This window comes from Podarcis gaigeae, assembly GCF_964106915.1.
Source record: "Podarcis gaigeae genome assembly, chromosome: 10".
Lineage (NCBI taxonomy): Eukaryota > Metazoa > Chordata > Lepidosauria > Squamata > Lacertidae > Podarcis > Podarcis gaigeae.
Window position 1 is genome coordinate 17,551,974 of NC_139686.1, and position 12,018 is coordinate 17,563,991.

Here is a 12,018-nt window from a genome sequence, read left to right on the forward strand (position 1 = left end):
CCCATGTGCAAATGCAGAAGAGGCAATCGTAGATTTTTGTACCACTGTAATTGGTGATGTTAATGGGTAACTAGCAAGTTGGTCCTGTTCCTCTTATGAATCTGGACATAATTCTAAGTTCCCTTTTTCTGTAGGACAGATTACTACTACTTTGTAGTGTGAGCAATAACCTTATTTTCTTATATTAATATAATTGTTTGCCTGTGTTTTAAATAACTTTGTTATGATGATGAATCTGTTGCAGGGGTAGGGTTGGACTCAAATTCCTGCTTCTGCTATACTACTTTCCAGTGGAACCATTTGTGATTTATGGAGATTGGTTGGCTTTAGCACATGGATGGTTTACATTTTAAGGGGGAAATGTCAGTCTCAAATACCGTATTTTTCGCACCATAGGACGCACCGGACAATAGGACGCACCTTGTTTTAGAGGGGGGAGAACAAGGGGAAAAATTCTTCCGCTCTCTGCCCAGCACCCCTTCAGCGAAGCGGCAGGAAGCACTGCCAGAGAGTGGGAGAATTTCCCCCCTCTTGTTTTCCCGCTCTAAAACAAGGTGCCGTTTAAGGTGCGTTCAGGCACCTTGGAAGCCTGGAGAGCGAGAGGGGTCAGTGCGCACCGACCCCACTCGCTCTCCAGGCTTCAGGTTCCTTTCGACCTGCTCTTTGGGGCTGGCGGGGGGAAGCCCACCACCAGCCCCAAAGAGCAGGTCAGGGAGCAGCGGAAAGGCGCAGCGGAGAGGCTGCTGCCATAGTCACGCGTCACTTCTCCAGCTGGGAGAGGATTGCGGGGCTATGGCTTCTTTAGCCCCGCACACGCTCTCCCGGCTGGAGAGGTGACACGCGGCTATGGAGGCTCCTGCCATAGCCGACATTACCTCTCCAGCCGGGAGAGGGCCGCGGGGCTATGGTGTCTTCACTCCATAGGACGCACACACATTTTCCCTTCACTTTTGAAGGGGAAAAAGTGTGTCCTATAGAGCGAAAAATACGGTACTTTCTTGCCAACTGCAGTGAAAGCCAAACAGTTGGTTCCGTTGACTGTACTTCTTTTTCAGTGAATTACCGAGTATCTTTTTTAAAATAAAAAATTACCTTTTTTATTAAAAAATGGATTTGTATAACAAAATGCAAATGCTAAAATAAATAATAATTAAGACATGCCTTGCATTAAATACAAAAATGACATCCAAATGAAATATATAGCAAACAAGTGTGAACAAATCTAGGAGTAGACAAAGTGAAACACAGTGTCCTGTATTTAGAAAGTACCGGCTTCTAATTAAGTTTATACTACGGCAGCCTTCAAGCAAATATACTTTTCTTCTTTTAAAATGCTCCGAGTTTTACAAAAATCTTCATAGTTTTACTTAATTATATCCTCTCTTCTTCTTCCTCCTTCAGCAGCCCATGGTTTGCCCCCTTTTATCCTTGCAACATCACTGTGAGGTAGGCAAGGATGAGAGATGGTAACTGGCTCAAGGTCAGTCAGTAACCTTTATGTCTGAGCAGAGATTTGCATCTGATTTGTAGTCCCTTTACTGTATACCACACTAGATATCCTGTGCTGCATAATGTGGCTCAGAACCGGAGTTGTCAAGGGAAGAGCTGTAGTTCAGTAGCAGAGCATCCGCTTTGCACGCAGAAAGTCCTAGGTTGAATCCCTGGCATCCCCAGGTAGAGTTGGAAGACTCCCCTTCTGAAACTTTGGAGGTCCACTGCTGGTCAGTGTAGACAAGTCCTGAGCTAGATGCACCATTGACCTGGCAGTATAAGGCAGCATCTTATGTTCCAAGGAGCATGAGCTAAGTGTCCTACAAAGTGTTATAAATACCCATTATTTTCTGGGTGGGAGGCAGAGTTAGTCTTGGTACTTTATCCATTGTTTTGAGAACCGCAGTGGTGTGTGTCAAGTTAATTGTGGCAACCATGCAATTAACTAGAAGCTGGAGGGGATGAAAGGAACTAGGGGATGAATTGAAGGTTTCAGATGTGGGGTGAAAAGAGAGCAGGATTATTCACGGGCAAAGCAGCAGGAAAGGAGATCTTTTGAGTTTCTCAGAGGGCAGGTCTACCTAGTTCAGTACACCTGGTGTGCAGGTCACGGATCTCTAATAGCTGACCTGTTCTTTGGGGCTAATTAGGTAAGGATACATTGCTCCCCACATGGAAAACATTGCTCATGTAGCTTCCTATGTTCACATGGTAAAGGAAGGGAGCCAGTGAAGAGAAGCTGGAAGGGATGTGAGCGTTCTGAAATGAGATGCAGATTAACCAATGAGCCATGGGATGCAAAGTAGGAATAAGAGGTTGGAGATGGGCAAATGAAAGATCAGAGAGAACTGTCTTACAGTAATTGAGGTGAGAGAGAATCAGCTGAATTAACTTGATCCCTCATTTTCAGCATCTTGGCATGTTAATTTGAGTTTGCTAAGCTGCTTAGCACCTCAAGTATAAGTCAGCCATCCTCCCCCATTCAAGGAGCAATTTGCACTTTTTTAAAATAAAAAAAGCCACAGCATAAAACCGACTTATCCTCCTCCTGTCTTTCCCTGCTGCAGCTGTCGACTCATGACAGCCCCTGCAAGACATAATTAAGGCTCTTCACTCCTGTGCTTTATTTTGAGCATCCTTCCACCCTCAGACGCTCTCCAGGCTTCTTTATTTCTTCCTTCTTGCAATCTGTGCTGTAAGGGACAGACCTTTCTTACTGATTTCAGGGGCAAAACAGTCCTTTGCCCCTTGTTTCTTCAAGTAGCATTTAAATGCATGCATTTTAAGTCCAATTGATTTAAAATCCCTTTTAAAACTACCATCATCTTGACTTCATTATGAATTTTATTCTCTGTTACCACCATCACCATACACCAGATTTGTCTTTGATGGGCTGATGGATGTTAGTACAATAATATCTGTGGGCTTTGCCAAATGGTAAGGGAAGCCTTGTGATTTACAGGCAACTCCCCATTTACATGTTCCAAGTCACCGTGTGCGTAAATGAAATTGTGTATATTGAGAAAGCCTGAAAACATCCTCTAAACCTCAGGAAACCCTTGGAAACCCCTTTTTAAAACCAGCAGCACTTACCAGACTCCCTCCAAACCTCCTTTCTCAAACTCCAGCTCTTCACAGACCTCAAAGCTCCATGCAAACCCTCCAGGGATTGCACTTGAAAAGGCTTGTGGGACTACTGTTTTTGCACCATTTTTGCTGTTTTCACACTCTTTGGGGGGCCTTTGCCCCCCTTTAATTGCTACCTCCAGGTTCGTAGCAGGAGTGCAGTGTGTATGCACAGTCACGGGTGACTTGTATGTGTGTAAACTGGGAGTTGCTTGTACTGTAATTTGATTCATGTGTGCTGGCTAAGCATGCAATCCTGACAGTGCTGGACAGAGGCCTAGAACCTGTTTTGTTTCTATTGACGGGGGCTCAGCCCTGAAGTATTTGAAGTACCAATCGTGATGAACACAGAATTGGGTCCCACAAAATTTAGTGGGCCTTAATCCCAAGTTAAGTGCATGTCATTTCAGCTGTGGTCTGAGATTTTGAAATATAGGAAAGGCTGTGGCTCATGCTTTGCAAGCAGAAGGTACTAGGTTCAATCCATGGCATCAGCAGGTAGGGCTTGGGATGTCCCTGCCTGAAGCCTGAGAGCCATTGATAGAGCAGGCAGATTGATCTAGATGGATAATCTAAGATGTGAAGGCTCAGAAAAAGGCTTGGGGGAAATGGAGAAAGACAGGATTGTTGCAGTTTTTTTTGTTGGGCCTTCATATCTCTAGTCCAACTAGTATAAGAAACCTTCCTATGTCCCATGAATGCTAGGTATTTAGACTTAACACGTATAAACTAGAATCAAGGAAATGGGTAAATTAAAGCCATAGGAAATTCCAGACAAATAGATAATAGCGGAGCTTCTACAAAGAGAGGATTAAAAACTCATTTCTATGTTAATGCTATAAAAGTACAGGGTTTCCTATTTACCATGAAAGCGGCAGAGGCTCACTTGGTTTCCTCCTCCATGGCTCCATTTGACAAGCTGAAAGCATCTCCTACTGAGCTGTCACTACCTCTGCTTCAGCTCCTCCTGTTGGCAAAGTGTCTGTTCTGAAGTTTCTGATGGATACCTAAGGACTTAAGGATGTTATGCCTCGTGAAGGAATTGCACCAAGGACACCAAACGGATAAAAAAGAGGCAAATATTTATTTAAGAGGACAATATATTGCGGCCAAGCATAAAAGTGTACATAACAACAAATCTAACATTGATATCATGGTTCCCCCCCCCCCCCCATGCAGCCTTTTCCTGCTTTTCTGAAGCTTAGCAGATTGTCCCTTTAAAAAATCATTTCTTTTTATTCCTGTTGGGCTCCTTTTGCACTGTCCTAACCTGAAGACTGTTGCAGCAGTATTCATAGAGCCAAGCTACTAAGTCAGTTGGAGCCAACCTCAGCCTGCAGGTGTGATGTCACAGCTTTGAATTCCCCACCTGCCCCAGATTTAAAACTCAATATAGAAAAAGTAGGCTTCCTTTTAACTGGAGATTGTCTTGGATTTGTGAAGTTGCTGGTATTATGTCTTATGCATAGATGCTGGCCTGCCTTGTGTATGTGTTGCAGAGTAAGGCTAAAAGTGTTTTACGCTGCAAAAAAGTACTCATGCCAGGTTGGAAAGTGTATGACCACGAAATATGCTAAAGCCACTCCTGATGTGGTCAGTGCTTGGACAGGAGACACCGTCCCACACAGGTCCATGATAGAACTTAAGGTGGGATATAAACGTAATATACATACAAATGACACCCTATTTTTCTGGATTGAATTATTAACCTTGATACCACCACTCCTGCCCCATCCTTGAAATGGCCTTCTGAGGTCTGTCAGGGCTCATGTTTAGTGATCTTCAAAAGTCAACATATTTTTAGTACCGTCTAATGCCATTTTTAGCAGCTTTTTTTTTTTTTAGTGTTGCCTTCCAGATGTATTGTTTATTGAGGTTTTGTTCTTTGCAAACTAACTCTTGGAATCTTTGTAAGCTGCTCTGAGCCATAATAGGATAGGGGGGGAAAGCATGTTCATTAGTATAAAAATAATACCAAGCAAAGGGAATGCTACTTTTCCAATTATAAAAGCCCGCTTCATCTGTAAACATTCAATGTCCACCCTGCTCTTTCCATCATTTATGCCTGGTGCTTAAGTAGGAAGTTAAGGAAACCAGTTCCCGAGCCATCCTCCCTTTGCAGCCTCCGAGGCGCATTGTGGCACGAGCTTTCCCCCCTAGGCGACAGCTTCCCCCTTCCTGAGGCAAGTGACTCATTTGCTGCTGCATCAGGCCGCCCACCCAGTTGCCATGAAGCTCGCTGCGAGGGGGTGGGCAACAAAAGCAGCTGCCGCTCCCAGGTATCCGCGCCCCCGTCCCTCCGCTGCCTTGGCAGGCGCTTCTGGAGAAGAGCATCAGCCAGGAGGCGCGCGCGCTGGCTCTTTCTTTTGGCAGCCTCTCGCCTTGCATCTCTGTCTTTGTCCGCATCCCCAAACCCGCCCCTCCTTCACCTGCCTTTCTCCGCGCAGCATCTGCTTTAGGGGTTCTCTCCTTTCTTCCATCAAGCGTCCGTCTCTGCGACTGGATCCACTCCCGGATTCCCCGCTTCTCTCTCTTTCGTCCACGGCAGGATCCGCTCCGGGTTTCTACTGATTCCGACGACGGGGAAAGGGAAGATCCAGGCCGGGTCTCGGCTTTCGCTCAGAGCCTGCCCACCGCCCTCCTCCTCCTCCCTTTCGCCCATCACTACCATCCCCACCATCCCCATCGCTCGGCGCTCCCCGGGGCTGGATCGTGCCAGGCGGGTTACTCGCCGGGTGCCCGGCCGGGAGGGCTGTGGCCCGCCCGCCCATCTCAGTGGGACGCGGGTGGGGGGCGGGGAGGACGACCATGCACCGAGTCGTCTCCAACCAGCGCTCGGTCTCCTCCTCCTCGGGCTCCTTCCAGGCTCCCCCGCCGCCTCCCCCCGCCGCGGACCTGCAGCCCCTTTTCCTGGGCGGCGGCATCAGCAGCACCAGCAGCTCGAGCGGCGGCACCCGGAGGGGCAGGCGAGGCTCCGTGTCCAGCTCGGCCTCCACCCGCACTCGCAGCAGCAGCAGCGGCGGCCGCAGCAGTGAGGAAGAGGAGGAAGAGGGCGAGGAGGAGGAAGCCAAGCCCCTCGTGCCGGTTCAGGAGCCCGCCTCGCCGCCCGCCCCGCCCGCCGCCTGCGCCTCCCCGGGGTCCAGCAGCACCTCCACGTCGGGCTGCAGCATGACAGCCGCCGAGCTGTACGGGGCTCCGGCCGCCGGGCCCGGGGCGGCGGTGGCAGCGAGCGCGGCCGCGGGGCTGCTGTGGGCGGGGGGCTCGGGCGGGTCTCGCTGGGGCTACAAGGCGCTGTCCCTGGTGCTGCTGCTGGGCCAGGGCGCGCTGCTGGACCTCTACCTGATCGCCGTCACCGACTTGTACTGGTGCAGCTGGATCGCCACCGACCTGGTGCTGGCCGCCGGCTGGAGCATCTTCTTCTGCCGCAACAGCCGCGCTCGTCGCCGGGAGCGCCCGTCCGGCGTCGGAGGGGGACACCCGCCGCCGCCGCCCTTGCACCCGCTGCTGGGCCACCCGCCCCACGGCGGCCGAGTCGCCTGCGCTGCGTCGGGCGGGAAGGCAGGGGGCGCTCCGCGGGGCGGGGACTTCGCCTACGCCCACTTGGCCTGGCTGATCTACGCCATCGCCTTCACGCCCAAGGCGGCGCTCATCCTGGGCACGTCCATCCTGGAGCTGGTGGAGCTGCGCCTGCCGCTGGGCGCCACGGGCTTCCGGATCACGCTGGCGCTCTCGGCCCCGCTCCTGTATTGCCTCCTGCGGGCCATCGGCGCCGAGGGCGGCTCCGGCTCCGGCCAGCTCCTCCTGCCGCCCCAGCCGCCGCCGCAGCACCGCGCCGCCGCCGCTTTCCTGGCCACGTGCTTGGACCTGCTGGACAGCTTCACTCTCCTGGAGCTGCTGCTCCTGCAGCCCGGCCGGCCGGCCTTGCCGCTGCCGCCGCCGCTCCGCTACGTGCTCATCGCCGTCTACTTCCTGTGCCTGGCCTCGCCGGTGCTGTGGCTGTACGAGCTGAGCGCCCCGCGGGCCCCCGGCGCCGCCCGCCTGGCCTTGCACTGGCTGCTGCCCGCCGGGCTCCTGGACGCGCCCCTCCTGGCGCTGCGCTGCCTCCTGCTGGTGCGCTACCAGCAGCCCCTCTCCATCTTCATGCTCAAGAACCTCTTCTTCCTGGCCTGCCGGGGCCTGGAGGCCCTGGAGACCTGCTGCTTCCTGCACTCCGCCGGCGGGCTGGCCGGCAACGGCAAGAACGCGCCAGCCCCCTCCGCCGGGGTCGGGGCCGGCCAGCTCAGCCACTGCATCTCCGAGAACGACATGGGGCCCCATGGCTACGTCAACACATTGGCCGTCACCGCGCAGAGCTGAGGGGGTCCACGCCCGTGCCAGTGCCCCTCTGCAGTTGCCCCACCTTGTATTCCATGCCAGTTCAGCTTATGTACCCACCTGCTGTAGTTACTTTCCCTTTTACATGTCTCCGATTTTCAGATTGCCCCAGTCTCCCAAACCCAGGCCCCTTAGGAGACAGCATTTGTGCATCTGACCCAGCTCCCTATCTCAGGGCACTGTAACTTTCTGAGCAGTTGCCCTGAATAACCTACCTAGTCTGACCCTTCCCTGGAAAGTTCATTGTCCATGGCAAACCTAGGGATTTTGACCTGTGCTTGTTTTAGTTCCCCTTGTCCACTTTTATCTCTGCCAATCTCAACCAGATTAAGGTCCATTTAATTAGCCAATGATATGGTCTCTCCTGGGAACTCAGTGGATACAGTAATGCTAATTTTTTGAGTGAAGCAGTGACCATTGGTTTAAACCAGCTGCACCCATGAAAGTATTGCCCTGGCATGGTTCAACATTGTCTAAAATATGTGGTCCACTGCATCACCCTAGTGGCTGTGTGGTGAGGTGGTGCCCATATAGTTTGGAGTCTTGGCAGTAGCTACACCTCAATGGTAATGTGAAGCAGCCTAATTTTCCCATCTTAATTAGTCAGGCTGTCTTCTGTGGCAATATGTGAGCTGCTCTTGCCTTAAATCACTTCCCTTCGTGTACTGCTTCAATCATGAAAACTTTTAATATTGTTAGATATTCTGTCATTACAGAGCAGCTAGACACACCTAAATACACAACATAATGAATGCTGCAGCACTAGTCAAACCACCTATTGGGCCAAAATGATGGCAGCATCATTTTTTAATCATTTCACCCAAGTTCTTACAAACTATTCCAAATCCTTTTCTTCCACCCCATCCCCATAACCCCCAAATCATTCCTATTTATTCTGTAGGTTCCTTCTAATGGCAACTTAATGTGCTGTGGCTACAGACCCCTCACCTCTTTTGCTTCTGTTTATAGAAATCAAGATGGAAGAGGCTTGTTGTTTAACTGCCTAACTGCACATTCCAGGTTATATATTTCACGTCGGGTTCAGTTTCTCAGTCATGATCAAGTTTTTGGATTTTTGCTCTCTGACCTGTGGGTTTTTTCTCTTTTCTGAGGTGCCTCCTACCACCACTGCCTATAGGAGAGTAGAGAGAGGGCAGCACCCACTTGGAATGCCTGGAAAAACATATTACTGTAAGCTGTCCAGGTTCTTCATATCCTATGTTGGGCTCCTCCTCCATGCAGTGGAGAGCCACCCAGCCATAATGCCAATGCTGAACAAAGAGAGAGGAGCGCTATTGCTGGTGCTAAGTTAGGCTCTGCTCACAGGCTCTACCACTTCAAACTGCAGGTGGGAACTCACATGATCAGATGCTTACTCATTCAAAATTTCCTTCCATGTGGCAAGCTAGAGGTCAGCATCAAGGGTTCTGGCCTACCTTCTTGACACATCCAATTTATGTATATGGCAAATACATATGTATATATGTGTGTGTGTGTGTGTGTGTGTGTGTGTGTGGTAGAACATTTAGTAATGTGCACTCCCACTTGCAGGCTGAGGTGGTACAGCCCAGAACAACTTTGGCCATTCAAAAATCTGTGCCTCTCTTTAGCACAGTTGCTCAGGGTGCTATAGGCATGCTAGCTGCTCTAGGGCACCATTTTACTCAACAAAAGATGAAAACCATTTTAAGGACAAATAAATCAGCAGGAGCTGCCTTTCTCAGGAAAGGGCGCCTGTTTCATCTGCAGGTTCCTTTTAAAATATGGCGTCTCAGTGCATTCAGCCACACCTGCGCCTTTGTGGGGCAAATCGTATTTTGAGCATGACCACCTGTTATTTGTTTCATTTTGCCCATAGCACTCCTCTGCTGTGGGACAATGCAATTTGGCTTGTGTGGTACTTGAGTTCCCAATGGCTTTCATTTAGGAAGACTGGCATAGACAAGTCTTCCACATGTTAGGCCTTGGAATACATGACTATTCCTGCCCTCAAGGAAAAGGAAGTAATTTTAACCTTCTTGTACATTGTACAAAAGTTCATCACCACTCCCTCACTCTGGGGATAAACTAATTTCTGCCTTGGGGGTTTCTGGGATTAGGGTGGTACCTGCAATCTTTTAAGACGAAAGGAGCCATCTTTCTCCTTGCTGAAAATTTCTACCTCTGTGCTTGAACCTCATTGCATCATGTGCCGACCTTGCACATAAGGGAGTTATGTCCGATTCCCCCTCCTCCATGGGGCCAAACTCTCTTCTTCATTGAGACATTTTACACACCGGTGATAACAGGGTCTTATCAACAGCCTCTGCTTATGGGGGCTCTCGTTTTCTAGCTCTTGAGAATAGACCTGCACGATTTTAATAATTGGTGCTCTGTTTTGAGGACAGCTTTCACTTGCTTAATTAAGTAGGGACTTAAATAAAGTGAAAAGGAGGGAACTATGCCATCCTCTTATTTCTAGATATTTATTGGTGCTGCTTGTTATGCGCTAAATAGTATAAACTCGTTGACACGGAATGGAAACAGGCAGAAAGGGGTCACATTATAAATGGTCTTGTTGCCTGGCTATCTTGGAAAGATCCCCAATCCTTTCCTTACATGCCTATGCTTCTTCTTTGTATGTGGGCCCAGAATTTTTTTGTGTGGGGAGGGGGAAAGGACATATAATTTGAAATAACCTGTCCTGGTGGACGTCAGCTGCCTTTGGTCTTAAAATCCCCAAGCTGCCTAGGTAGGAAAGAGAACAGAATGCTAACAACCACTATATAAAACCTGTGGTGTGTGATTGGGAGATGTTTTTCTCCACTCAGTAACCACTCATATAGACAGTCAAGTTATTGTGCTATGGAGAAATGATACAAAAGCCAGAGGTGGTGATAAATAACCTGGTTCTCATGCACTCTTATAATACTACATTTATATACCCAGCCTTTTCTCTCTATGGTTGCTTATAGAATTGGGATTTTCATTGGGTGGTTAACTCCATAGGAAGCTGCCTTATACAGAGTCATAAAGTTACACTGACTGGCAGTGGCTCTTCATGATTCAGGCAGAGGTCTCTCACAGCCCTACCTGCATACACCAGGAACTGAACGTGGGACTTTCTGCATACATAGATGTTCTACCCGAGCTTCAGCCCTGGAGTTGCTTTGAGATACCTGCTTACTGACCTCAAGCTAACCCATTGCTGTTGCAGGAACGAGAACTAAGGTTTAACTTTTTCACCAGTGATTTTATCCTGTCTGGTCTCCAAAGCAGATCTTCTGAAAGACTTTGTGTGGAATTCTGGCCAGAGGCCTTCCCTTCGGTAACTCCTTTCTATTTGTCTGGACAATCTTGGTGCTGTGACTGTGATTGTAAAACTTAAGTACGGTGGACTTTCCCTCTGAGCTCTAAGAGACTTTTAGTGGGGATGCTAGTTTCCTGACAGAAAGAACAGGTGTGCATACAAATACTTCACTTCCTCCCAGAGAGAATCTGCTACAAAACAGGCTGCTGTGCAGTAATCAAATGCTATAAGCAATTACAGCTGTTATTTGCATTTAAATAACACTGAAATTTAAAATTGCACATTTAAGTATATTGTGGTTGCCATAAAGTAGGTGGGCAAGAGCACCTAATATTTGTAAAAACAGTTCAGTAACGGAACAGATTTGTGTGGCACAAATATTGGTAAAAATAAGGAATCTTGGTGGTTTGGAGCAACAACAAGGTCTGACAGCTCTTGTATGCCATTAAATCAAAACCAATTCAGTTGTGATTATGTTGCATTTACTGTACATCAGTCCTAACTCAATTTCAGTACTTTCATCACAATCTGGATAAGGAATTATAAACATGGGAGAACAGGCCTCTGCACACAAATGGAAGTGGAATGGTTACAAACCACACTACATACGAGTTTAAGGAAGAAGTATGCAAGTTCTGGCTCAGAATCCCTCTATTTAAAGAAGCTGTGATATTTATTTTTTTAGGGCAAGCCCCTAACGTATGAAGACAGTGTCCCAAGGAGAAGGAAATTAAAAGAGACAGGCAGAAAACAAGGCAAGGAAACTGAGCATCCCCACAAATTTAGAGCTTTTTAAAAAAAAATAAAACAATTTGTTTTTAAAATAAAACCTAGGAACTGATTTCGTTGTTGATGATGTCTGGTGGTTTAATTATTTGCAGGACAGATCTGTGATAACAATTGTGCTTTCAGAAATTGTAAAGGAGAAAAGCAAACAAATTTAGACTTTAGGTCTGGACATGTAGCAGAATAAGGTGGTGCTGAAGTGGTAAAAATAAGCTGTGCCACTTCAAACTCAGTTAAGTGATTACATTTCTCCATCCTTCCTGCAGGCACAAATACATACTAGGCCAGATATAGAAGTTTTCGTCTTTCTGTGCTAGTTTTCTATCTGCAGGTTTTTTATTTCGACAAGCATTCAGAGCTGGATTCTCTCACCTGCATTATGAAGTGGTGCTGTTCAGTCTATCATCTCAGCATCCTACCAGCTCAAAAAAGTTCCAATTTAGGAAGGGAAG

The 12,018-nt window shown here is 48.3% G+C and overlaps 2 protein-coding genes across 2 annotated transcripts in view; one reads left to right on the forward strand and one right to left on the reverse strand.

Annotated features, from left to right (window-relative positions):
- LOC310826186 (tigger transposable element-derived protein 1-like) overlaps nt 1–12,018 on the reverse strand; it is a 1,677,490-nt gene that overhangs the window by 1,084,462 nt on the left and 581,010 nt on the right. The window lies entirely within an intron of this gene.
- On the forward strand, nt 5,542–11,621 carry TMEM121B (transmembrane protein 121B). The gene has a single exon (XM_083700578.1). The coding sequence runs from the start codon at nt 5,926–5,928 to the stop codon at nt 7,471–7,473; it is 1,548 nt and encodes a 515-aa protein (XP_083556704.1). The 5' UTR covers nt 5,542–5,925; the 3' UTR covers nt 7,474–11,621.

What these genes read in the sequence shown, in the direction of transcription:
- TMEM121B (XM_083700578.1), top strand. Translation starts at nt 5,926, where the DNA reads ATGCACCGAGTCGTCTCCAACCAGCGCTCGGTCTCCTCCTCCTCGGGC.